At 35.3% G+C, this 27,917-nt stretch overlaps 1 protein-coding gene across 1 annotated transcript in view; it reads left to right on the top strand.

Moving 5' to 3' along the window:
• RYR2 (ryanodine receptor 2) overlaps window positions 1-27,917 on the top strand; it is a gene marked incomplete at its 5' end in the record, with an annotated part of 557,937 nt that overhangs the window by 133,360 nt on the left and 396,660 nt on the right. Inside the window, 3 exon segments of the mRNA NM_001082757.1 lie at window positions 2,662-2,736; window positions 7,699-7,855; window positions 24,406-24,570. Of these exon segments, the coding sequence (NP_001076226.1) occupies window positions 2,662-2,736; window positions 7,699-7,855; window positions 24,406-24,570 (397 nt within the window).

The following is a 27,917-nucleotide window of genomic DNA, read 5'->3' as shown; positions in this document are numbered from 1 at the left end:
AATGCAGGTTAAAAATTTTCAGTTTAGTTGTGAATCATATGTTTGTTATAAAGTATTCTTTTCATCATTGTTTTCTAGATGGAATATAAATTGGATTCCCTGTTTGACCTATGAATTATTTAGGACAGTTGATTAACTTTTTGTATTTGTTTCTAAATGTTATTGTTTATGATCAAAAACAAAATGACTAACAGTCTTTTCATCTGAAAAAGCTAATGGTGTTTTCAACATGGACAAATACAAGACCTTTATTACAGATTGTTTAAAAATCTGTATCTTTGTGTGTGTGTATATGTGTAGAAATACATGCAATGTATTTATTTTTCTGTGTTTTTCAACATATACACTGATGTTCTGCTTAAACCAGTCTAATATTGTCTCTGTGTAGGAGTTTTAGACGTTTCACAGTGATTCCAATATACAATCAAGAGTAAGGATCACTGCCACAGTACGGTTTTGTCTCATGGTTCTCAAAATATAGACAAGCAATTTATCAGTATTACCTGGGAACATGCCTCACCCCAGGCCCACTCAGTCAGTAACTCTGCTGGTGGGGCCAGCAGTCTGGGTTTAGCAAGCCTTTGGGGCAATTCTGCCTCACTAAAGATTGAGAACCACTGAGCTGTACCTGAGGCTGTACATCAGGGGTGCTGTTTGTCCGCAAGGGGACCTTTAACATTTGGGAGACATTTCCAGTTGTCACAGCTGCCGGGAGGCTACTGCTGATAGTCAGCTGATAAGAGGGCAAGGTTGCTGTAAACATCCTACAGTGCAATGCACAGGAAGCATTCCCCCTCCCCCTGCCACACACACCTGGCAAGGAATTACCTATCCCCAACCACCACCAGGGCTCCTGTGGAACACCTTACCTAGCCATGGTGTCCAAGCTATGGCTCCTCATTATGACAAAATGGAGAGTTTAAAAATTCCAGATCTGTTCAATTGGCCATTGGTGAAAGTTCAACGTAGGATTTTTAAAAGCTGCCCATGTGATTATTATATGCAACCATGATTGAAAATCACTGCAATGAATGCCTGTTCGCTGATATATCTAGACCTTTTAGGTAATTATTGGTGGAGCAGAGTGGTACTGAACCTAGTAATTAATTTTAGCATTAAAAAAGTAGAGAACTAGACATTATGTATCTCCAATTATAACAGGAACTACAAGATAGTTTCTGCAATGAACTTGTCCAAAAATCAAACTATTTAGAGTTACATGTTTAAAACACCACGGGGATGCAGTCACAGAAATCTAGAATGCAAAAAGTACTTTAGGACAAATGGCATCAACTTATATTAGGAAATAAATGGCAAGAATGAAAAAAAGAGAGGAAGAGAAACTGTTCTAGAAAAAAAGGCACTTAAGACACCTAATTAATAAGTGCGTTTTGTTTGGATCTTGATTTAATAAAGCAACTGTGGGACTCAATTGAAATAGACATTTGTGAAATAACGTCAGAAATTTGAGCACTGGGTGTTTTCTAGTATTAAATACAATTTGTTTTAGGGTTGTATATGAAGGGGTTATAAAGGTGATAGTTCAAGCAAAATTGTTCCTGTGTTGATCATTGTGCTTGATGTTGGCTACTTGGGGATTTATTTTAATATTCAACTTTTGTATATATTTGAAAAGGTCTATAATAAAAATAGAATAAGAAGAAGCATCTTAGTAATAGGAAAAGAAGATTAACTTCTTTTTTTCTGGTATCAGAAAACTGTCAAGTCAATGAGAGTTTCCACAATGTTCAAAAAGTATGTTCATGGGATTTGGTAACATGAAGGTCATTTGATGACCTTAGCAAAATCTGTTTCAGCGGAGAAATGGGTCCGGAAGCAAGAATGGAGTGCATTGAGAAGTGGTAGGTAGTGATAGTGAGTCATAAAAGGGAAACAGCAGGCAGGAAATGCTTTTATGTGTTTAAATGCTAAATGGGTCCTAAAGAGAAAGAGAGAGTGAATATTCTGGAAAGAAACAGAACATTTGCATAAACTTCAGTTTCCTTAGAGTAATCTCAAAGCATTGGCAGAGATCAATTTGGATAATGTATAGAGACTCGTATATGGCATATTAATAAACTTTAGTATGAGAATTTAAAAATTTGGTTGCATGTAATATGTATACAAAGAAGTTTCTCTTTCATGGTTTTCTGTTGATTTTTTATATATGTTGTAGAATTAAATTACAGATTACTGTATTGAAGTATTGAGAATTAGTATTCTTATATTTCCTTAATATGTTTTAAATATCTAAAACAGAATTTAGTACTGCAGATAATTACATCTATGTGTTGAAATACTAATATATATTTACTGTGCTTAAACTGGTAACTTCTTTCACAGACGTAAGTTAGAGTTGTGAGGTTAAATCTATTCTCTGGTAGGAAGGAGAGGGAGAGACACAGAGAGATAGAAAATGAATGGGATTAGAGGAAGAAAATGACAGGAAGAGGATAGACTTAAATCAAGTTTTATTTAGGGCAAATTTACGTTGATTACTGTATTGTTATTTTGTGCTATATTGTCTAGTGCCAAAAAGGTATAACTATGTATCCACCAGCTTTCCTATTTGATTTTATCCTTTGAGAATCTTGAAAAATAAGAATCTTAAGAATGAAATATTTTAAGCTCAAAACTGGCCTTTTTTGTTTATTTAAACAGGACTGTTCATTATGAAGGTGGTGCTGTATCTGTTCACGCACGGTCCCTTTGGAGACTAGAGACTCTAAGAGTTGCGTAAGTAGAACTAATAAATATAGCCTACTGCTCTCACAAGTGCTCTTGACCTCTCCTTCTATATAAAATGACTGTAAAGACACCCACAGCAAACACACAAGCAACAGAACAAACAGTAAGAGTTTCTCTGCCCTCCTTCCCCCTGCCTACCTTTGTTTTGGTTCACCAGGTGGTAAACCTGAGAAATATGCAGCAATTTTGTACAACTTTTCCACCTCATTTGTCTTTATGACATCATCGTATCCCAGACCATTCATTTCCCGGTGGAAAGCACCACGAGGAAAGAATGATGTAAGGTTTGGCGACAGGACAAGCTGTTTGCGAATTTGTCACACGTTTTAGGTCTGATGGAATTGAGGCTTAACCTTGTGAAGATAAAATGGAACTTTAACATGAAGGATAGGACAAGAGTCACTAATGGTAGTCACTATTTTTACAAATAATTAGATAGCTGAATAAGAAATCTAGATTCTAATATATATTCTAATATATAATGAATATATATGTATATTCATTATATTAAGACTTTATACATAGTGCTGTGTATACTGTGTACATTTATAATTTTTGGGAGTGAATTACCAAAAACTGCAGAGATTGCCTTTTAATTCCTTTAATGAGATGCAGTATTGATGGTCAAAGTACTGTTTTGAACCATTTTAAACAATTAAATTATCTATCAGCTTTTTTTTTTTTTTTTTAGTAATTGGAAGATTTAGGTCTTTGTCTAAAAAGCAGTGAAGCTTCAATTCAATGAGTTTATTCCCTATTCTATACTTTAAAAACATTATTGATTTAGGATTTAGGCTTCATGGGTTGGAGTGGGGGATTATCTTACTAGAATAGCTGTTTTTATGGAATTTTTAAAAGATTTTTGCCTATATAATGATTAAAACAGTTTAATGTTTTTCTTGGTTTTACTCATATGTGCCATAAAATAATTTTGGAAGACTTTGTGTAACCTTGAATATTAACAAGCTGGCAGAGGAATTTTTCATTGTCAATTTAAATAGATGGATAGACTATAGCTTTCAGTGTCTAATAAGTACAAGTTGAATATCCCTTATCTGAAACACTTGGGACCAAAAGTATCAGAGCTTTTAGGCTTTTGAAATGTTTGCATAGGCATTACAGTTTCATATCTCTAATCTAAAAATTTCAAGTCTGAAATGTTTCAGTAACTGAAACTTCTTGAGCACCACGTATTTAGTGAAATTTAGTTTTGTTGCCTTTATGAAACAGATTTCCGATGTTATAAAAATGTATAAATATTCCTGTCCTTCTTGACTGTATTTTTAGATAAATGGATTTTATGTATATTCCTAAATGTATCCCAATTTATAGTTTTAATCTGGAGAGTTAAATTTAATAGAAAATATTTTTCTTATTTTTCCCCAATGCAAAGTTATAGGAGTATTATAAATGGGATATCTATTAGTTCCTGCAGTAGGAATTATCATTGAATTATATTACATATCATTCAAATTCTGCTTCTTTACATGTAACAAATAAACACAAACTAAAGTTAACACACTTAATCACAAAGAATGACCCAATAGCCTCTATTCCATCTGAGGTCATTTCAGGTAAATATAGGCAACTACACAGGGAATAGTTTCTTATATGTTAACAGGGAATGTTGGGCCGGTGCTACAGCTCACCAGGCTAATCCTCCACCTGCAGTGCCAGCATCCCGGGTTCTAGTCCCAGTTGGAGCACTGGATTTTGTCCTGGTTGCTCCTCTTCCAGTCCAGCTCACTGCTGTGGCCCGGAAGGCAGTGGAGGATGGCCCAAATGCTTGGGCCATGCATCCACATAGGAGACCAGGAGGAAGCACCTGGCTCCTGGCTTCGGATCGGCACAGCACGCCGGCCATAGTGGCCATTTGGGTGGTGAACCAACGGAAGGAAGGCCTTTCTCTCTGTCTCTCTCTCTCTCTCACTGTCTAACTCTGCCTGTCAAAAACAAAACAAAAGAAAACAACAAAGCAAAAAACCCAGAGAATGTCTTTGTAATCCTTTCATCTCTCTCAATACTCCTGGGTTTGTCTTCTTTGCTTTTGACCCATGGGCATAATTATTATATCAGACTAATCTAAGTGTCAGTGCCATAAAGTGTGCCTTAATTTCATAATATTGTTGCCAAAAACTAGCCACGTTCATTCCATTTCTATCAGAATCAGCTTAGGAACTTGAGCACTGGTATATATATTAACATATATATGATTTCAAGCAGCAAACTCGCCCACTTCATGTACGTAACTATTCCTATGACACTGGGTACATCTTCTGAGACAGGGAAGGTTTATTGTTATATACCTGTCGGGACACAGGAGAGATGACAACAAAACCAAAATCGATCTTGTTCACAAAGGGGTTTGGGCGTTTATGTAGTTAGGGTAAAATGGGCCACAACTGTGGATGAAGTGATGGAACATAGGAGATGCAGCGGAAAGGGGTGTGGGAAATCCTTTGAGTTTGTGCATTGTGACAAATCACGTCTCACATGCACTGGATATTCAAAGATGGCTGCCAAAACATCAGAGGTGTGCCAGTTAACGTTACAATGAACCATAAGCTAGCTCTCCTGTCAGTCTGAAGCAAGCTGCACAGCCTCCGGGTATAACTTACCCTGCAGCCAGTTCTACCTGGTTTTATCAGGGAACCAGGGAACCAAAAAAAAAAAAAAAAAAAAAAAAGTAATAGCAAAACCATAAATGGCTCAGAGCCGATTTTTAACAAAGTCCGCTACTATGGATAACAAGTTGCAGTGGAACAGGTCAGTGAATGACTAGTCCTGCCTGTTGTTACAGGAGGTAGCTGAGGGAAGCTTGCTGTTAAGCAAGGCAAAGGGGATCCTTTATTGTTCACAGATTCATAAGTGAGTCCTCCTAAATAGATTTCAGTATAGTATACATAGCACCCTCTGGAAATCCTGGTAAAAAAATAAAAATTGCACATCTGTTCAAAATTCTGTACTATATTGAAAGTAAAGATGTTTTCTGTGATGGTTAAGATAAGTTGTCTTTGGGAAATAATACTTAGGTTCTCTTAAGTAATGGAAATGAATATTAATAAATAATAAACTTAAATAATAATTAAATATTAATTATTAATTAATAATAATTAAATAATAATAAACTTAAATAATTAAGTTTATAAGAGGAGAATTTTAAAAAGCTTGTTTATTACCAAACCCAAAAGGCATTGACATGCTGCTGTCAGTAAATGTAGTTTAATATGATTTTAAAGATAATATGCTATAATCAGGATTTATCAGCAAATTGCTGTTAATTCAATAGGGGATTTTTTTATAATTATCTTTATAAACAAAGCCATGTAAAAATGACCTTATCATAATATCATTCTAATTCTAGTATCTCAAGTTAAAAATTCATGTTAGGAAAATAAGAAGATGATTTATAGTTTACTAAGGTGATTGGCTTAGAAAAGAAAGTATTCTCACTTTGTAGAGCACAAAACATTGAATTAATTGATATTAAAGCAAGTTTTATAATTAATAAAATCATATTGAAGTCCTCCATATTTACTTGTCTATTTGATGCATTGCTTTTGATAGAATGTTCTGCTATAACTGTCTCTAAAAAATCATCTTGTGTTTCTTTCCTTTCTTTTATTTCTGTTTGTTGTTAACATGTGAAGATTTACAACATGTCTTTTTTTAGAATGTTTTTTTCTATAAAATACTCTGGTATATTCCTTTTATACTTTAGTCTTGAATATGAATTTGTCTAATATCAAATTTGCAATCACTATTGTCTTTTGAAATTAATTTGCATGACAAATTTTTCCAATCATTTATTTTTAGTTTTCTTGAATGATTTGATCTTTTTAAAATAAAGGTCTCCCACATGGGTTCAGGGGCCCAAGCATTTGGGCCATCTTCCACTACTTTACCAGGCCATTAACAGGGAGTCCATATGGGGTGCCAGGTTTGCTGGTGGTGGCTTAATCTGTTAGGCTACAACACTCACCCCAAATGATTTGATTTTAAACATGTCTATTAATAATAGTATCTCAGTCCTAACGGTGATGTTACAACAGAAGGTCATGCAAATTGAAATTGTCTTCATTGGACTTTAGTGAGGACAAAGTTTCTGTGAACATTACGGTCATTTAACAGAGGACTCTGTGTAACGTAAGGACAGCCTGCACCTGATTTCTCTTTGTTCTGTCTGAAAGTCATAATTTTTTAAGAGCAGATTTTCAATTATCAGAAAATTTGCTTTTCATCTTTTTGGGGGAACATTGTTAGTGTATATTTTCCTAAATATTTCACTCTGTTGACCTTTGAAAAATTTTTATTTTCTTGGCTTCTTTTTCTGTTCAGAAATGTTTAATAATGCTACTGTTCTACAACTTAAAATTTAAAACATAGATATAAATTTTTTTGTCAAGTTAATATATTCTAAATAAATATGTATATATACATATATATATATCTTGGTTTATATGTATGAGTTCTAATTAATCATACTTAGGCATTAACTCTATTATATTTCTTTCAAATCCCTGCAAACACACAAAAACTTTTTAACTCATAAATTCTAAATTACTGTTTAAAGATATATTTCCATATGTGTAACTAGTGATTAGACTGACTTAGAAAACAAGTACCTAGTCATCCTTGCTTTTATTGGTATATGAATGATATTGTATATAAAGTCAGAGGACCTTGAGTTAAATTTTAGTTCTGCTACTTTTTGTATGTGTCACATTGGGTATTACAAATTCATTCTAGATTACCATTTTTCTTTTTGTCAGTTAAGTTAATATCACCAACATCAAACGGTTTTGATAACATTAAATAAGATAATGTATGCAAAATACCTGTGTTCACTGCCTGACTCAAGCATTTTAATTCTTGTATAATGGTGGATCCTATAGAATCAGGGTGGTTTTTTTTTTTTTTTTTTTTTTTTTTTTTTTTTTTTTTTTTTAGGTGGAGTGGAAGTCACATAAGATGGGGACAGCCATTCCGACTACGTCATGTTACGACAGGAAAATATTTGAGTCTCATGGAAGACAAAAACCTTCTTCTCATGGATAAAGAAAAAGCTGATGTAAAATCCACAGCATTTACCTTCCGGTCTTCCAAGGTAAGATGCAGAACACCAGTTTGGGTTCCCTGAAATTGTATCATCATCACATTTCCTTTGATGTCAGAAACAAATAAAAGATGATTTCAGCATGTTTTACATGTATTTCTAAATTCTCAATTACTCTTCCATTCATTCCTTCCTGGTAAGATCAATTTCCTAAACCACTAAAACTGGCCCTGATAGTTCACTTGGTTTAGAGTTCTTTTATTACTCATAAAAGACATCCCCATAGACCTCCTTCTTTTTCATAGGTATTAGCAGTACCATTATTGCAGTCTTGTGACATTGAGTCTATCCGTACGGAGATAAAGAATACCCAGATCTTTTTCTCAAAGATCCATTTACACATCCCCTCTTACCTACAGATATTTCTTCTTAGCTTCAATGAATCATTTTATGATAGCTATATATTTCTATAATTAATTTAGTAAAGATTGTAGGTTTCATGTTTTGCTTTTCTCCATAGGATTTTAGGTTAGGTAAAATTTTCCCAGGCTTTATAAGAATTGATCATTTCCTGTTTAGGTAAAACTTTTTCCCTAAAAGACCAATTTTTGTATGATTTATTTCAGTTTTACTGATCTTACAATAGTGTCCTGTAACAGCATAGTATTGGCAGTGTAAACACAAATGTTTAGTGAACTTTAGGGATTTTCCACAGAACTCGTGTTCACAGGTATTATTTAATTCTGCTCATATCATATCTGTGTTAATGTCCATGGTCCAGACTTTTCCAGCAAACGAAGAAAATAGCATTAATTATGCTAATTATAAAAACAAATTCTTCTCACTAAATTCTTCATAATTAATTTCATATAAATATCTAGCATATAAGAAAACAGGTATCATTTAGACTAATAATTGTAACAAGCATAAGGATTTGTCACTTATGGCTATTTAAGTTCCTTTTTAGGCCTCAAATATTTAATTTCTTCTGTTTTTGAAAACAATTCAGATTTTTGTTAAAGCTTAGAAAATACAGTAAAATGTGTAGGAGTAAGAAATCTATAATTATGCAATATATCATTTTTCATGAATTTCCTTGTGGATCTTTCTTACTCAGTAAATATATATGCATTTATATATATATCCATATTTGTATATATAATATAGTTTTATATCTTGCTATTTCACTTGACAATGTGTAACAGGTGTTTTTCTGTTTTATTTGTTTAATGACCATGCAATCTCTAAAAGTATGCTTTATGATTTATTTATTTATTACCATTTATTGTTCATTTAGATTATTTCTACAGTTTATAATATATAGATCGGTATGTTAATTTATATGCACATGCATCTGTGCATATAAAAACAAGGTACCATAAATGATGATAAAATCAAAGTAATATGTGGGAGACCGGAGGTAACTCTGAACTTGCGGTAACCTGACTCTATGTCCTTGATGCCTGTCTCTCACAATGCCTGCTCTGAAGTACACAGAATGGTGACCGTCACCTCCGATTCTGTGAGTTAACCAGTAATGCCCAGGAAAGACAACTAGGGTAGTCTTTTATTCTGCAAGCTGAGAACAGAACACACAGCTGGTCACACCCTAGAGACAAGCGTGTGAAGATTGGCCTCCGTACATTTGCTGCTGGGCAATGGAGGGGTTCTCCGGGGGGCTGCCTCAGTGGATCTCCAGGGGGCAGTACTGGGAGACCAGCAGCGCTCCTTGCTTCTATAGGTACAAAAGCACAGTTGATCAACCTGGGGCCCAGGGGCTTTTTCCTTAAGCCTGACTAAGCAGAAGGATGGGAATTTTCTAGTTTGTCCATTTATAGCACCTTAGTCCTGAAAGAACAACTCAACCCACAAAAAGAGACCTAGTTATCTGATGGGAAAACTTTTTTCTAGTAGAAAAGCTGGTACCTATTAAAATGACATTCAGCTTTGTGACAGGGAGTTAGAAAAATGAAAAGAAATAAGTAGTTTCCTAGCAAAATACATTTTCCAAAATAAATCCCAAAGAGAGAAAAAGCTGAACAGGTATATCACAATGGAGGGCACTGGAAGGATTTTCCAAATTGTACAATAAAAATGTGGAAACACATCAACAAAAATTAGAGGAGTAAGAGGGAAAGTAAATGGTACAATCAGAGCTCTGATTGCCTTCTATGAGACAGTTTAAAAGTCAAATATTATCTTAACAACTGAAAAGTCAAATAATATAAACTATCTGACAGTAAAAAAGGTAAACGCTAAAATATAACAACATTTACTTAAATAAGATGGTGGAAGAGGGAGAGAGTTGGTAAAGCAGAAAACACAGCATTTATCATCGAGCCTGCTAGAAACAGGAGAAAGCTTACATGAAGAATCACAGCGTGCTCTGGTAGCACAGAGAATTAAGCTGTTGCCAGAGTACTGGTTGAAGTTCTGGCTGCTCCACTTCCTATCCAGCTCCCTGCTAATGTCCCTGGGAAGGCAATAGATGGTGACCCAAGTACTTGTGTTGTTTCCACCAACAAAGGAATTCCAGGTTCCCAGCTTCAGCCTGGCCCACCCCTTGCTGTAGTGGCCTTTTGAGGAGTGAATCAGCAGATGGAAGATCTGTATTTGTAACTCTCTCTGCCTTTCAAATAAATAGCTAAATAAAACTTTAAAGAGAATCACAGATACAGACACAGACTGGACATATAGTAAGTTAGGAACAATAGAGCACAGCATGAAGATTGGAAAAAAGAAATATATAAAAACAGAAAAACTAAAATTTGGCAGAACAAAACACCAGGTACTTGTCTTATTAATACATATAAGTGGGCCCAATCACAATTTAAATAAATAAGAATTTCATGTTGGACCATGAAGTTTAAATAATGCCAGTTATTTTAAAGATTTATTAATTCCAAAAGTCAGAGTTAGAATGAGAGAGAGAAAGCGAGAGTGAGAGCGAGACTGAGCGCTTCCATCAGCTACTTCTGCTGTATGCTGAATACTGAGTCCGTTGTTATACTTTTTTCAATTGTTTTTATTTATATAAGGTGAACAGTTGCATCCATTTCATATATACAGATTTCAGAGCACAGTGATGCTTCGCACACTACCCTCCCTCCAGCCCATGCTCCTGTACTCCTGCTGCATACACTCGTCAGCTAAAATAGATTATAAAAACTGGTGGCAATCAATCACACACGAATTTTATTGAAAATGAGAGGCAAGGCAACTGATCTGGACCTATACTCCTTACCAGAGTGCGGCCCCCAACAGCGAGTTATGCGGCTTTTTATAGTGTTCTGTTGACTGAGGCTCACAAATTCGAACCCCTGGTATGCAGTGAACAATAACAAAACCAAGATATGGTTGTAAGATAACAGTTAACAATAACAAACCCAGGAACAATAACAAACCCAAGATATGGTTGTAAGATAACAGTGCAGGGTGCATTTCTGGCAACTTAGGCAGAACACTCGGGTTGTACCCTTTCTCAGTTCCTGGAATCTGGGCCTGCATAGTTTCACAAGATACACCCCTAGGCTTTAGCAAGCAATGCTATTGTGTACAGAAGCAAGAGATCTGTAATTAGCTGTTAGCCACACTTACTCCATTTTGATTTTGACTCTATACTCCCTTCTTTCTTTCTTATTTCTTTCTTTTAATTTTTGCAATGATATATTTTCAGTTTATTTTAAAATTATAAGATTACCCCTTTGTTGTGGGCTATGTTGGGTCTAAATTCCTAATCCAGGCTCTTGCCTCTTAGAGAAGCATTCTAAGTACAGGTGCAAATACAATGTACAAAGTAATAAAGTTTATTTAAATAGTGAGGAAGTGCTGGCGCCTTGGCTCACTTGGCTAATCCTCCACCTGTGGCGCCAGCAGCCTGGGTTCTAGTCCTGTTGGGGCGCCGGATTCTGTCCCAGTTGCTCCTCTTCCAGTCCAGCTCTCTGCTGTGGCCCGGAAAGGCAATGGAGGATGGCCCAAGTGCTTGGTACCTGCACCCACATGGGGAGACCAGGAAGAAGCACCTGGCTCCTGGCTTTGGATCGGCGCAGCGCCGGCCGTAGCAGCCATCTGGGGGGTGATGATCTCTCACTGTCTAACTCTGCCTGTCCAAAAAAAAAGAAAAGGTGAGGAAGTGTCACACACACATACAGACACACGTGGACCAATTTAAGAATAGAGTGGGAGCCAGGAAGGGAAAAGGTGAGAGAAAGAGAGAGAGGGAGGATGGGAAGGGGAGGGGCGGGGAGGGGAGGAGAGGAGAGACTTCAGTACCCTACTTCCTCTGACTACATGAGAAGGGAGAGAACCATTTGCCAGGCTTATCATGAGCCTGAGAAGGGTCGTAGTTATATGCTACCACTTCCAGGTCAGGCGAGGGACATCCTGAGGAAAAGATCATTTGATTGACAGGTTGGCAAATAGGATTACATTGGGTGGAGGAGGTGTGGCTTCCATCTCCTGGTCCAAATCTAACTATCTACCTTATCCCACCTTCACTAAGTAAAGAATTCAACGAATAGTAAGAAAAAAAAATACTGTTTCTAAATAATAGTGACAAGAGCAGTAAACCATAATGAAATCTCAGACTGTCAGTTTCACTCAGAAGCATTACATTTTTACCACAGATCAGGGAAACCTGTGAGTTGTTGCTTTGGGTCTGGCTTATTTCACTAAGTAAAATCCTTTCCAGTTGCATCCATTTTGTTGTGAAAGACAGGATTTCATTATTTGCGTAGCAATCCTAGTACTCTCTGAGGTGAATGGATACCTCTGGCCACAGAGGGCTAGGTTATTCAAATGGAAGTGCAAATTTACAGAAATAAAGTAAAATTTGTAGGTACATAAACATGTGGAGTTAATTTTATTGTTCCTTGATATAGGGAAACATTGGAAAAGACTTAAATGTTCAATAAAAATTCTCTATAATATTAAATGTTATTAGCGCTCAGAATATGTTGATCTGGAAAGATATACATGAAAATATTTTTTAGTGCAACAAAGCAAAAAAATCAATTAAGGAAAAACAGTCATTACATGGACATTCTGGAACATAAGCTTTGTGCATACTTCGGATTTTTTTTCTTTGGTGTGGATTCCTAGAAATGAAAATAGTGACTCAAAAACTATGAATAATTTGAAAGCTCTTGATACATACTGCCCAGAGCAACAGCTTTTGAAACATTTTTCCTAGAATATCTCTCCTACTGTTCTGTCAATGTTAAACTAGAGTTTGAATATGAAAACTTTTTACTGTCCAGATTCTTCTGTGATTTCTGTTCAGGGACGCTGTCTCTGGAACTTGTCAATGACATAATGTCATAACTTCCACCGAAGGCAGAGAGACCAAAGATCCTCAAATTATTTTAAGTGAACTAATGAGTTTCTCTACGCCTGCTTTCCTGCCTTGTACTCGTGTTCACAGAACCACTGCAGAGTGCAGGTTATTAATAACTTGCTATCACACACTCCACTCACTGAATTCATGATGGTAATTGCACAAGATGACATGGTTGAGAAAAGCAAAGGAGGAGGTGAAATTCTGGAAAGTTTGTTATTTTTAAAACCACAGTCAAATTTTAATATCACTGGCAGATTAGCTAATAAAGTTTGCTCCATGAAGTATGAACAATAACTCTATTGTTTCTTTTACAAATCACTTTTCCTATTATATGTTTAATGTTTAGTAATTACAGAATAATTTAAAAGGAAGTACAAAAGGGTGAAGGGGGAAAATTTAAAACATGTGCATTCTTTAATAAATATATTCATAGTTTGATACTAAACAAGGTTAATTATATACTGTGCTCATTCTAAGTTTTATTTAATAAAATATGATGTCCTGCTACATTACCTTCTTTAATGGAATTTTGGCAATAACTAAAAGTTCTATTATATAGGATCATGATATTCAATGACTTCCTATGTTTGAATTTTTAGCTGATTTTTAGTTTTCTGGTCATAAACAACATTTTTATCGCTAGACATTTCTCTATCACAGTCTACTTCCTTGTTGGAAGTTGATCAAAGAACATGAAAGTTTTAAAGGTTTTTGATACTGGAAACTGTTTAGGGCAGCAGACATGTGCTTTGTTCATTGTAGTACAGTACCTGGCACAAGTAGGCACTGGTTAGTGTCCCTAGTTAATGAATCTTATATCAACTTTCATTCTAAACTGCTTAGTATGCAACTTTAAATTTCCATGGTAATACTATTTGTATTCTATGGATAAATTAATCCCTTTTATCATAAAACATGTTTAAGGCAAATTATACTATTTTTGGAATTCAGGGGAATGAAACATAATCCACAGGAAGCAATTTTTAGAAGTTTGTTTCTTTTCATCTCCTGGAATGCACATGTCTTTCACAAGCAAATGATTTTCATTAAGACTTTCCTACCCGTGATAGCCTGTCTCATAGAGCAGCAGCTCTAGTCTTCTCTTCAAGTATGTGGCTCTTAGAGTTTAATCCAGAATATACTTCAGACTAGCTAAGGTATTTTATAGATAATATATATACATATTATATATTCTTATATATATGTCTAATATACTAATATATTTCAAGTAAGCTCCTAACTGTAACTTACATTGACAAAAAATTAAGAGTGACAATTGTTCCAGACTGTGTGCTTCTGAATGTACCAGCAAACCTTGTTATATACAGGACATGAATACTAGTGTATTCAGTAGGAAATGGAAAGAAAAATATTTTTCGATGAATTGAAGTGTTGTGGACAGACTTTGTGATTCTGTGTTGGCCTCCTCTTCTCTTGATATATAAAAGGAGGTGATGAAGGTTTTCTGTGACTGCTTCCAAATCCTTTGACATTCCACTTAGGTCATATCTTGAACCCTCTCTTACCATAGTTAGCAGCTTTCCAATGAGGTCTTATCTTTGTATATTATAACTTAATGAATTTGAAAAATTTAAAGGGGCCGGTGTTGAGGTACAGCAAATTAAATTGCGGCTTGTAACACCTGCATCCCATATCTTGAGTGCAGTTTCGAATCCTGGCTGGTCAGTACATGATGGTCCAGGTACTTAGATCTTGGCCGCCCACAGAGACCTGGGTGGAGTTCCAGGAACCCACCTCCTCACTGGCTGTCATGGCCATTTGAGTAGTCAACTAGTGCATGGAAGATCTCTCCCCCTCTGTGTCTTTCTGCCATTCCAATAAGTAAATAAATCTTAAAAAATAATTTTAATGATATTTTTTGCTTACAACAATGCTGGCTTCTAAGACTACCGTTCTGAGCTCCCAATTTATTATTCGAAGTAAGAGTAGTGGTATTTTTGCTCTTTCTTCCTGGAATAACAACAACAAAAATAATAATAATAATTGTTACAAAGAAAGTAATACTTGTGAGTAACCTAGCCCCACTGTGCCGACTCTACTATGTTTTGTTTCCTACTGTTTATTAAATGTTTCAGGTTTTGGAGCCTTGATTTTCAGAAGTTTTGCAGAATGTTTGCAGCAGTTTGCAGAAAACCAATAACTCTTTAGGAGAAAAGGAACTGTCATTAAAAGTATTCTGATCATTGAAATGTTTAATATGTGTGTGTGTGTGTGTGAGAGAGAGAGAGAGAGAGAGAGGAAATTAAAGAACAAATTATTTTGTGATTCTTGTGTAATTTTTACATAATTTTTTTTATTTTATTTTTTTAAACTTTTATTTAATGCATATAAATTTCCAAAGTACGACTTATGGATTACAATGGCTTTCCCCCCGTACCGTCCCTCCCACCCACAACCCTCCCCTTTCCCACTCCCTCTCCCCTTCCATTCACATCAAGATTCATTTTCGATTATCTTAATATACAGAAGATCAGCTTAGTATACATTAAGTATGGATTTCAACAGTTTGCTCCCACACAGAAACATAAAGTGAAAAATAATAGATGATTTTTTTAAATGATGATGAAATCAGAGCAGACCAAAAATAGAAAATCTTTATGATATTAGAAAGTAGTTTAAATCCAACTATATGGTCTTGGAAAAAGCAATTAACACTCCATTTGATAGCTTAGGTTTATTTAAAATGTTACAATATTTAAATGGAAATTCCAAGAAAAAATAAATGGCACCGAAAACACATATAAAAAACACACTCTTGGGGTGTGGGGTACAGAATGAGGGCATTGTGGCATTGTAGGTTAAGCAGCTGATTGGAATGCCCACAACCTGTAACAGAGTGCCTGGGATCAAATCCTACCTCTGCTCTGATCCACCTTCCTGCTAATGAGCACTGTGTACTTGATTCCTTGCCACCCACGTGGGAGTCTGTTATGGAGTTCCTGACTTCTGGCTCCTGCATAGTTGAACCCTATCTGTTGCAGGTATTCGGGGAGTGAACCAGTGGATCAAAGATCTCTCTCTTTCCCTCTCTCTCTCTATTTCCTTTTCTCTTGTCCTCTATTGCTCTGTTTTTCTAATAAACAAAAAAAGAATAAACTTAAAAACAGAACCCCACACTCACAAATACATTTAATATATATACTTGTGAATAATTAAATAATTAATAGTACTGATTATTGTTTAGAATAGCCCATTTTAATTGGAAAAGGGTTTAATGAAATCAAAATTTATTCATGCTGAAAACTATTTTCTGCAATTATATATAAACAAGCATTGAGAATAGAGTCAATTGACAGAATAAAAGTAGTTTCACATTGTTAAGACTTTAGAGGAAGTAGTGTAGCTAAGTGATTTCACTCATGTTTTTGTCAATTATCACATTTGGTCATGGTCCCTGTTCTTTAAAATATATATTAGGTTCATGAAAAAGTGTATTTGTTGATTTTTGTTTTTGTCTGAGTGTCACTGGTAGGTTGAAAATGCATGTTATAAAATTATATATTTCTGTTATAGTATCTTTAGTGTGAAGAATGAGCACTTAGATTCTGGAAATAAGAACTCTTTAATGTATCTTAGACTTATAGTATGCAGTTGCTAAATTTCATTAATTGAGCTAATTACAGTGAAGCAAATCAAGTTTTAAGTATTAAGGAAAAATAAAACTTTCCTAGATCATTTGAAAATGCTAACTTTTATATTGGGTTTAGAGGTATGGCCTTGAAAATACTGAAATAAAAATAAATTCTCATGAAAACTTGTATTTGCATTATCAGTCCTTTATATCTCTAAGTATATAAGACCTCTTTGAAAGTGTAGGTAAAGTCTAAATTTTTATACATCCTTAAGATCATTTTTATGTAAAATTTTAAGTCAGAATGGCTTTAAAAAAACAGCCATTGTAGAAGACAGTATGGAGAGTCTTCAGAAATCTGAAAATAGATCTACCATATGACTTAGCCATCCTACTCCTGGGAATTTACCCAAAGTGAAATCAGCATATGAAAAAGTTATCTGTACTGCCTGTTTATTGCAGCTGAATTCACAATAGTTAAGATACGGAATCAAACCAGATGTCCATCAACTGATGCCTGGATAAAGAAAATGTGGTATATAGACATTATAGAATACTACTCAGCTGTAAAAAAGAATGAAATCCTGTATTTGGCAACAAAATGGATGTAACTGGGAACCATTATATGTAGTAAAAATAAGCCAATCCCCAAAAGGCAAATATCATGTTTTCCTTAATCTGTGGTAACTAATAGATTACAAAAATATGTAATGTACGTGAGCAAAGACACATTTTGAAATTTGTGTATTGTTGACAGCCCTGGTCTCTACTGTTGAGGAACAATGTTTTCTTCTATTTGTTGAATTCATTACTTAATGTAGGGTTAAGCTTATGATTATGAAGTTAACTGAAAGTATGTCATTGTAAAAATTAAAAGAAAGAATAAGAAAGGGAGGGAAAAGGAGGATGGGAGTGTGGGTTGGAGGGAGGTTAGGATGGGAAGTATCACTATGTTCCTAAATCTGTATTTATAAGATACATGAGAATGGTTCACCTTATATAAATATAAAATTATTAAAACAAAACAAAACCTTGTGTTACTAGTTGACATAAGGACCATTTATCCTGATTATCATTGGGTTGTCTGACACTGATGTAAGCATTTGATGGGCTTTCTCAAATTCAGGAGTTGATGAAAGAATTAACATTTGCTGATAACCTTATATATTCAGAAGAAAGTGAATGGAGTGGGAAATAATTTATAATGTGACCTAGTTTGTTTCTATCTTAAGAAAAAATTTTACATAAGGAATGGAATTTCAGCAATGTAGATTTTCTTAATCGTATTTGTTACTTTCTCTACTCATAGAATGTGACCATGACTCTTCTATGCATTGAAATCAGTTCTAATCATTAGGGAGGCCTTGTTAATCCTATATATATTAACCATCAAGATGTAATTTTTTTAGTTTAAAATGCCACTAAAATCTTTCCCAGTTGTTGGTGGTTTCCTACCATCTTCCCTCCTTCTTGTATGGTGAATAAAATCTTGCTATTGAAACGATGGAATAATAGCTTGAAATAAGACTGCCAATAAGATTAGAAGGGTGATGAAAGAAATGTCAAAAAATAGAACAAACCATTTTGAATGAAACTATTAGTACTTTTTATTGGAGTTTACATGGATCGGAAAATGTTGAAATTGTTTTAAAACACCCATTCTCACATAATGACTTATAATTTATTATGTGCCAGATGATGTGTGAAGTACCTTTCCTGCGTTATCTCATCTAATCCTAGTCCAACCTTATGAAATTTATGTGCTGTTTTTCATCTTCATTATGAAGTTGAGGAAACTGGGGCTTAGAAAATTTATGTAACTAATATGGCCTTTGAACCTAAGTAGTAAAAGCGAAAACTTTGTAAGAAAGTTAAAGGTTCAATGCTAAGAGCAGATAGAGAAGACATATTGCCAGCCTGATATCATCTGACTATTAAGGTTGTTCTGTGACTATTAAGTGATTGACTTTTCAAGCAGTAAAGAACTTTTAGTGATTTTTTTCTATCAAAATAATTTTAGAAAGTTATCAGTGGAGATGAATCTTGGGTCTATTGAGGATTAAATTGAAAAGAAGTGTTTGTAGTACCCTTCTTTCAAAGGATGTTGATAACATAGTGGAAAATGATGCCAATTATGACTTTACAAGATATACAAATTGTTATAGCTTCTATGCTGATCCTTTGAAAAATTTTAAAAATTTTGAGAGAGAGAGAGAATGAACAAGATACAGGAAGGCAGAGATCTCTCATCTGTTGGTTCACTCTTCAGATACCTGCAACAGTTGCTATGCCAGATGTCTGCCCCTGCTGGTCCTTTTTAATGGCAGCAAGCATGAGAGTGAACCCAGGAAAACCTTCTGTGGTTAATGCAAGATTTGTCAGTCAGAGTTCACCAGAAATGCAGAGCCCATAAGAGATATGCTTGTGTTAAAGGATTTCTTATACTGGGTAGTTTCCAAGTTTGTGAGGGCCAAGTGGGCCTGATGTTGACCATGTGGACTGAAAGGATGGTCCTGAGCAGGTGGGACTCCTTGGGCATAGGCTGGAGTTGTTGTCCACAGGTAGTCTGGAAGAGATCACAAGCAGGAAGAAACCCCATGGGTATTGGCTATTTGTGATCTCTGCACTTAGGGAAAGCATAACCCTTTGAAAGGTCTTACTTGGTTATGTGACTCCCTGCCAGGATAATCCCCCAGTTGCTTCACTCACTCAGCTGATTAGGATCTTAATTACATTTGCAAAATCCCTGCACCTTGGCTCTATACTGTAGTCTAATTGCACATTCCCTGCCCCTGCCCATTCGCAAAGAGAGGCCATTGTACAGGGTGTTGAAGATGATACCTTAGGCTCCGTGACTTTGTTTCTCTGCTCCCATGAAGGCCCTCAAAGACCCTCCCAGCATGAGAAACTCTTTAAATCCCTTGTCTCCACAGACCCCTCCACTGCAGTGTGTCTGAGATTTCTGATACCAAGGATAAAGAGAACAACATGTTTTTTTGCATCTTTGTCCTAACAGGACTAAGCCTGGCTTTGTCAGTTTCAATAATCTCTCTGACCCTGTACTATTTCATTGTGACCAACTGTTCTAGTTTACAACATGACACTATAACAGAACAAAATTTTCAAAGAATTCTTTTGACTTTTTTAGTTTTTTTAACTTTAAATACTATTTGCCTTAAATTGACCTGGATATTAAAAGTCCCCCCCCCCCCCAAAAAAAAGGATAAGGGCCTTTTTTTTTCTTCCTGTTAGTCACCTGACAGAGTAATTTTGATAGATTTAAAGATGACTTAAATGGTATAAGAATTTCTCTGAACTACTTGGCCCTGTAATTGGAATATCATCTTATGGGGCAAGTTTTACTGTCCTAATGAGTCTTGTTTGTTATATACAATGCCTATATATCATTTAATAAAGCCATAGTTATTCAGATGGTTTTGTGGTCACGATGAGTCAGGTTAGTATACTTAAGGTAAAAGTATCACTTAAAAAGTTTTAGGCCATTCTTTTTTTACTTCAGGAACCATTTTAATATCAATTTAAAAATTACAGTTTCTAAGAATTTGGGAATGGATTTATGTGAATGCTTGTATCGGGAGTATGGCAAGACATTTTCAATGGGAAATCTAAAGGGATATTTCTGGGAAGAAATTCATGCATACATTCAAAAAATCTTAATTGAGAACCTGACATTTGCAAGCCATTCCTGAGGATGTGAGGTGGGGTTGCAGGTGAGGGGCATGCAGTTAGGGTCAAGGAATCTGACATCATTCCTGTTCAGGAGAAGCTGAACGGTAGATAAATGGGGAAAAAAGCAGCTGAAGAGCAATTTCAATACAATGCCACCATCCCCAGATAGTGGGAGTAGGGCCTGCCACAGGCATACATGAATCTAACACATCTATTCAGATGAGCCTCTTGTAAAGACAACAGCAACTTTGCAGTAATTCTAATCTGTGTGGAAAGAGTTTATTTATCTTCGAGCATTTCTATGGTTTTGAAGATTATTATTACATAATGGACAAAAGTTTGTAGGTGCTATCAAAAGCTAAGGTAGTAGCGAAGATATGAATGTTTCTTTGGTTAATTGCAGGAATTCTAAGAGTCAAAATTCTCCTAGTCTTTTGAAGGAAGTTTCCATTTAATGCCAAAGTACTTAGGTTGAAATTATTATAATATTAAATTATTATTATAAAAATTTCAACCTCATCTTTAGATTGGGAAATTTCTATTGAGGTACTCTAAAGCTCTTGAATCTCTGTCATAGGAACCTGATGTTAAACTTCTCCAGTTAATCTTACACTTCAATTATTGTCTGCATTTTGTTAATACATTTCATTTTTTATCATCTTTTTTTAACCTGAGATTACTATCTGTTGATACATTATGCTTATATTTGCCCTGATGTCATTGACCTATTTCATATTTATAATAGTTGCTTTAAAGAACTTGTCTGCAAATTATAATATTACGTCATTTTTTGCATCTATTTCTACTTCTTGTTTTTTGTTTTGTTTTTAGTGTGGCTCACATTTTCTTGTTTCTTCACATCTGTTTACTTTTGATAGTACATTGAATATTAGAAATGATATAGGGAATTCTGAATTTTATTAAGTTTTTGTTATTTTTTTAAAGATTTTATTTATTTAATTAAGAGGTAGAGTTACAGACAATGAGAAGGAGAGACAGAGAGAAAGGTCTTCCATCTGCTGGTTCACTCTCCAAGTGGCCACAACGGCCAGAGCTGCACCGATCCGAAGCCAGGAGCCAGGTGCTTCCTCCTGGTCTCCCATGCGGGTACAGGGCCCAAGCACTTGGGCCATCCTTCATTGCTTTCCTGGGCTACAGCAGAGAGCTGGATCTGAAGAGGAGCAGCCTGGACTAAAACTGGCGTCCATATGGGATGCCGGCACTGCAGGTGGAGGATTAACCTACCGCAGCACAGCACCGGGCCCTGTTATTCTTTTGAAGAGCAATCCTGGTTTTGTGGGGAGTTAACTTCATTGGATGGAAACTCCAGCTTTGGTCCATTTTTCAGTGAGCTCTTTTTATTTCCACTCATTTCTTTCAGCTTCCATTATACGAGGCCTCTCCTAAGCATGCCTACTTTGTGGTCAGGAAGAATTTGAAAACATTTTATAAGAAGATATTTGAATAACTTTTCAGTCCAGAATCAAGCCCATCTAATGTTCCGGTTGCTTGTGAGCCATGAAGTAAATCCTCTGGTCCCTCAATCCAGTAACGCAGCAACTTTTAAATTGCAGCCAGTGCTTTACCTGAAGCAGAAGGCAGTAATAAACACATAGGGCCTTTCTGGAGAAATCCATTATCTGACTTTTTCCCCTGCTTTTGGTCCCTCGTGTGGGCCTTTGAATAGATTTTGAAAGCATTTTTTTTCCAAATTTTGTAACAGCAATCCATGTGAAGATTCATCTAACTAAACTGTTCAATCATTTAGTCATTTCCCCAATCAGAACAGTACAAAAGCAAAAAAAGAAAAAAAAATTTAAAAATTCATGCCAAATCTAGAGGCCACTGACTTAGGTACGTGAATGCAGTTAACAGGGAGTTTTATGATTCCTGCTTGCCGCATCTGGACACTTCATTTTTAGTAAAATAGGCCAGTTGTCTGTTAAATGCTTTTACCAGATGTCATTCTTAGATCATGCTGTGCTTGTGCTTATTCTTATTAAAAGCTTCTACATTATTTTCTTCTGATTTTCTCCTTGGCCTGAGTTATAGAAAATGACAAGAAATAAATGAAGGAAAGAACATGGATGGGTTTTGGTTTTGAGCCACTGATCACATTTTCCTCTTCCTTTAACAATTTCTACTTAACCTGAGGGCCAGAGGGGCCCCTAAATTTGTATATATGTAATAGATGAAATTTATTCACCTTATATAAATTTTAAAAGAGAAAATATAAATGAAAATTTGTAAACCAAAAAGTTAAAGGAACCCTGTGTCTTCTGATTTGTATGCAGATATTTTTATTTATGAAAACATTTTGTTTAATTTATGATCTTCTGTATATTATTAACTTGACATACAAATAATATTTTTAAAAAAAGTCATCATGAAATTTCACAATGAAAAATTTTAATCTAGTAAATAATGTGAGCTACTTCAAAAAGCAAACAAAACACAACTTCATAATTAATAATTATGTGACTTCTCAAAACACAGTCCACAAGGCTATAAATAGACTACAAACCAATTTCCTTGGGAAAAAAAAAAAAAAAAAAAACAAAACAAAAAAACAAAAAGAATGTTTAGAGGCTCAATGTTTTATTCTGAAGAGATAATTACCCTGTTATATTTTTCTCCAGAATTTAATTTTCCTATTGACAGGGTTTGTATAAGTAGATTAGCAGTTTATCTTATTTTATAAATGCAATTAGAATGGTTTATTATCTGTTTTATTGCAGATTCTTAGAATAACATTTCAAGATATTTGCATAATGGTTAACTTAATTGATAACTGTATATTTTCTTCGATGGCCTTGGCCTTTTTTGTATTAAGAATTTCAGCCATTTTTAATTTTACTTGGTAGAGTGTTCATAATCATTATAGGGACATTAATGATAGTACAGAATGGAAATGGCATGAAAATTGTTAAATTTTGAGTTCTTTTAATTATTTATTTTTGTATAGCAGACATAGTTTTACTTAAGCCTTAGTCATCAGAAATGTTTATATTATCATAACTAACTTCAAATAAGAATCAAGTAACCAAAGATGTGGAAGAAACTTTGAGTACATTTAACATGGTAGTGAGTGCAAGGAAGAAAAAGACTATAAAACCACAGAAAGGAGGTGTACTGTGCTTTTTTGCCATTGTTTTAATAATTATGCAAAATTTAAAGTTATAATAGTCCCTGAAGATCAGAGTTAAGCACGGGAGAAGAAATCAAAAGGGAGCTTATTAGAAAAGGAAATATAAATAGGGATGTGAAAGAAACATTTATTGTATCTGAGGAGCTGTTGCTAGTTCCCACTAGAGGGGACTGGCGTAAGAATGCATACCTCTGAAATCTAAATTGGAAATTATGCTACCAGACACTGAATTATAGTTTTGACTAGTTAAAAAATAACTATCACTAACAGCCTTTTTGGTTTCATCATCATCATCATGGTCAAAATCATCAAAGTTTATAAAAGTGCCTATTTTATCCGAGTCACTATCCTGAAAACTTTACACGCATTATCTTTTTTTCCTTACCTTATGGGGTGATCCTTTTATTGGCCTTATTGATACGTGAAGAAACTGAGGCTTCAAAGTTTATATTAACTTGTTAAGTGGCAGAGAGTGGACTTAAAACTGGGTCTTTCTGATTCCTAAGCTATGTTCTTAACCACCAATGACAAACAGGAATAATAATAAACATATACTACTAATTTTAATTTTTTGGGATTGGAGTTGATATTGAGTGATATAAAATGTTGTGTTATCAAAATAATTTCCTATTAATGAGAAGAAATCAAAAATTGATTATTTTGCACTTTCCTACTTCACTTTTTAGTATATGTTGAACTGTAGGACTGTTTAACCACTATTATTTCAGGGAACATCAGAGGGCTGAATTTTTTGAGGAATATAATTACAAAGTATTACTGATACATACTAATATTTTAGAAACATCTGCTGATTTTTTTTTCTCTCTACTTAGGAAAAGTTGGATGGAGGGGTGAGAAAAGAAGTTGATGGCATGGGAACATCTGAAATAAAATATGGTGACTCAATATGTTATATACAACATGTAGATACAGGCCTATGGCTTACATATCAGTCTGTGGATGTGAAATCAGTGAGAATGGGATCTATACAACGTAAGGTAAGATTATGTCAAAACATAATTCATAACAGTGATTTTGTATGGGTAAAAAATGCAAAAACAGGACCAAACAAGGTAGCTAACCTGTTTGGACACCTGCTGAGGTTCATTGTTGTACATGCTAAAGGTTAAATCAAACGGGTTTTGTAAGGTGACCTATTGCTAGGCATTACATCATTGGTATATTGTGTTATGGGATCTATGCATATAAATGTTAAATGAAAAAATATACTTTCTTTGGATTCTAACTTAGTGTACCTGACTCACTTTATCCTTTATGGTACTAAGTCCATCACTCGCACTGCCTTTGCTCAAAAGGCAACTGTAGTACTTTTTGGTAATGATGTCATGTCCTTCCCAGTTGCCCCAGTCTCTTATTCCTTTGTCAGTTTCACTAACAGCACATCCCTTGAAGTGCCTGGAAAAACCATGGCTTTTACATATCCACACCCTTGCAGGAATGTCTCTTTTCTTTGAAATACACTTTACAACATTTTTGGCCTCCTAACTCCTATCTGTCTGCCAGATGTTAAATGTAAAGGCCATCTTAGAAGTTCTTGAGTGTCTCAGCTTATTTGCTATACCTTTCTTTTTAGTCTCATAGCATTCATATATAACTTACATACATCCTCTGTGTGCTGTGTTATTTACGAGCCTGTGCATCCTCTCCTAATTTGTGAGTTCCCTACGGGAATACGTGGCAGTAGATTGCTCATATTCTATGCACAACATGCAGTGTAGTGCACAGAACCAAATAATAAGATGTTATTTCTAGAAATATGAGATATTGGAAGGCTTTAGTGAGGCAGAAACTTCATGTTCACTATATTAGTCAAAATCTTTGTATGCATTCAAGTATAGATTATTCACTGTTACTTGATCTGTTTAAAATGACTAGTGCTGATGGCAGTGATGGTGGAGACTGATATTGCATTGATGGGGTTTGGCTTAAAAGAATCCCTGTACCATTTTCCCCAGAGCTTTGGATGAGATCCTCAGTCAGTGCTCTTGCGAGAGCCATATCATCTTTATAATAAGATGATCACTTGTTGTCAATGTCTTTAATATAGGTACATTAATTTTTTAAACTTTTATTGAATAAATATAAATTTCAAAAGTATAACTTTTGGGTTATATCAACTTTTCCTCCCATAACCTCCCATAACCTCCCATAAACTCCCTCCAACCCGCAACCATCCCATCTCCCATCCCATTCACATCAAGATTCATTTTCAATTATTTTTATATACAGAAGATCAATTTAGTAAGTAAAGATTTCAACAGTTTGAACCCACACAGATACACAAAGTATAAACTGCTGTTTGAGTAGTAGTTTTATCATCAATTTGCATAGTATAACACATTAAGAACAGAAATCCTATATGGAGATTAAGTGCATAGTGACTCCTATTGTCTATTTAATAATTTTTTTTGGTTTTTTTTAACTTTTATTTAATAAATATAAATTTTCAAAGTACAGCTTTTGGATTACAGTGGCATTTTCCCCCCATAACCTCCCTTCCACCTGCAACCATCCCATCTCCCACTCCCTCTCCCATTCCATTCACATCAAGATTCATTTTCAATTATCTTTATATACAAAAGATCAATTTAGTATATAATAAATAAAGATGTCAACATTTTACACACATACAGAAACACAAAATGTAAAGTACTGTTTGATTACTAGTTATACAATTAATTCACATAGTACAACACATTAAGGACAGAGATCCTACATGGGGAATAGGTGCACAGTGACTCCTGTTGTTGATTAACAATTGACACTCTTGTTTATGGTGTCAGTAATCACCCTAGGCTCCTGTCATGAGTTGCCAAGGCTATGGAAACCTCTTCAGTTCACAAACTCCAACCTTATTTAAACAAGGCCATCATCAAAGTGGAAGTTCTCTCCTCCCTTCAGAGAAAGGTACCTCCTTCTTTGATGGCCCGTTCTTTCCACTGGGATCTCACTAACAGAGATTTTTCATTTAGGTCACTTTTTGCCACAGTGTCTGGGCTTTCCATGCCTGTGAAACTCTCATGGGCTTTTTAGCCAGATCCAAATGCCTTAAGGGCTGATTCTGAGGCCAGAGTGCTGTTTAGGACATCTGCCATTCTATGAGTCTGCTGTGTATCCCACTTCCCATGTTGGGCCATTCTCTGCTTTTTAATTATATCAGTATTAGCAGACACTAGTCTTGTTTATGTGATCCCTTTGACCTTAATCCTATCTTTATGATCAGTTATGAACAGACACTGATCACTTTGACTAGTGAGATGGCATTGGTACATGCCACTTTGATGGGATTGATTTGGAATCCTCTGGCACGTTTCTAGCTCTACCATTAAGGGTGAATCTGAGTTAGCATGTGCCGAACTATACATCTCCTCCCTCTCTTATTCCCACTCTTGTATTTAACAAGGATCGGTTTTCAGTTAAATTTAAACACCTAAGAATAATTGTGTGTTAATTTTTTTTATTGTTTCACAGGCATAGTTAGACAGTGAGAGAGACAGAGTAATAGACAGTGAGTGAGAGACAAAGAGAAAGGTCTTCCTTCCATTGGTTCACTCACCTAATGGCCGCCATTGCCGGTGCTGCGCTGATCAGAAGCCAGGAACCAGGTGCTTCCTCCCAGTTTCCCATGCGGGTTCAGGGACCCATCACTTGGGCCATCCTCCACTGCCCTCTGGGGCCACAGAGAGCTGGACTGGAAGAGAAGCAACAGGGACAGAATCCGGTCCCCCAACCAGGACTAGAACCTGGGGTGCTGGCGCTGCATGCAGAGGATTAGCCTAGTGAGCCACAGCGCCGGCCTAATTGTGTGTTAATTAAAGAGTTCAACCAATGGTATTAAGTAGGACAAAAAAATACTTAAGGAATAAAATAGTAACTTGTTCCTTGACAGTCAAGACAAGGGCTGATCAAGTCATGGTTTCTCATAGTGTCCATTTCACTACTACAGAATTCCTATTAGGTGTTCAATTAACTGTCACAGATCAGGGTAAACATATGATATTTGTCCCTTTGGGACTGGCTTATTTCACTCAGTATGTTTTCCAGATTCCTTCATTTTGTTGCAAATCACCAGATTTCATTTTTTTTGCTGCTATATAGTATTCTATAGAGTACATCTCTCATAATTTCTTTATCTAATCTGTTGTTGGGCATTTAGGTTGATTCCATGTGTTAGCTATTGTGAATTGAGCTGCAATAAACATTGAGGTGCAGACAGCTCTTTGTGGTTTTGATTTGCATTTCTCTGATGGCTAGTGATCTTGAACATTTTATCATGTGTCTGTTGGCCATTTGGATTTCCTCTTTTGTAAAATGTCTATTGAGG

The sequence above is a fragment of the Oryctolagus cuniculus genome, chromosome 13 (genome assembly GCF_964237555.1).
Source record: "Oryctolagus cuniculus chromosome 13, mOryCun1.1, whole genome shotgun sequence".
Taxonomy (NCBI): domain Eukaryota; kingdom Metazoa; phylum Chordata; class Mammalia; order Lagomorpha; family Leporidae; genus Oryctolagus; species Oryctolagus cuniculus.
This window is presented reverse-complemented; position numbering and strand designations above follow the sequence as displayed.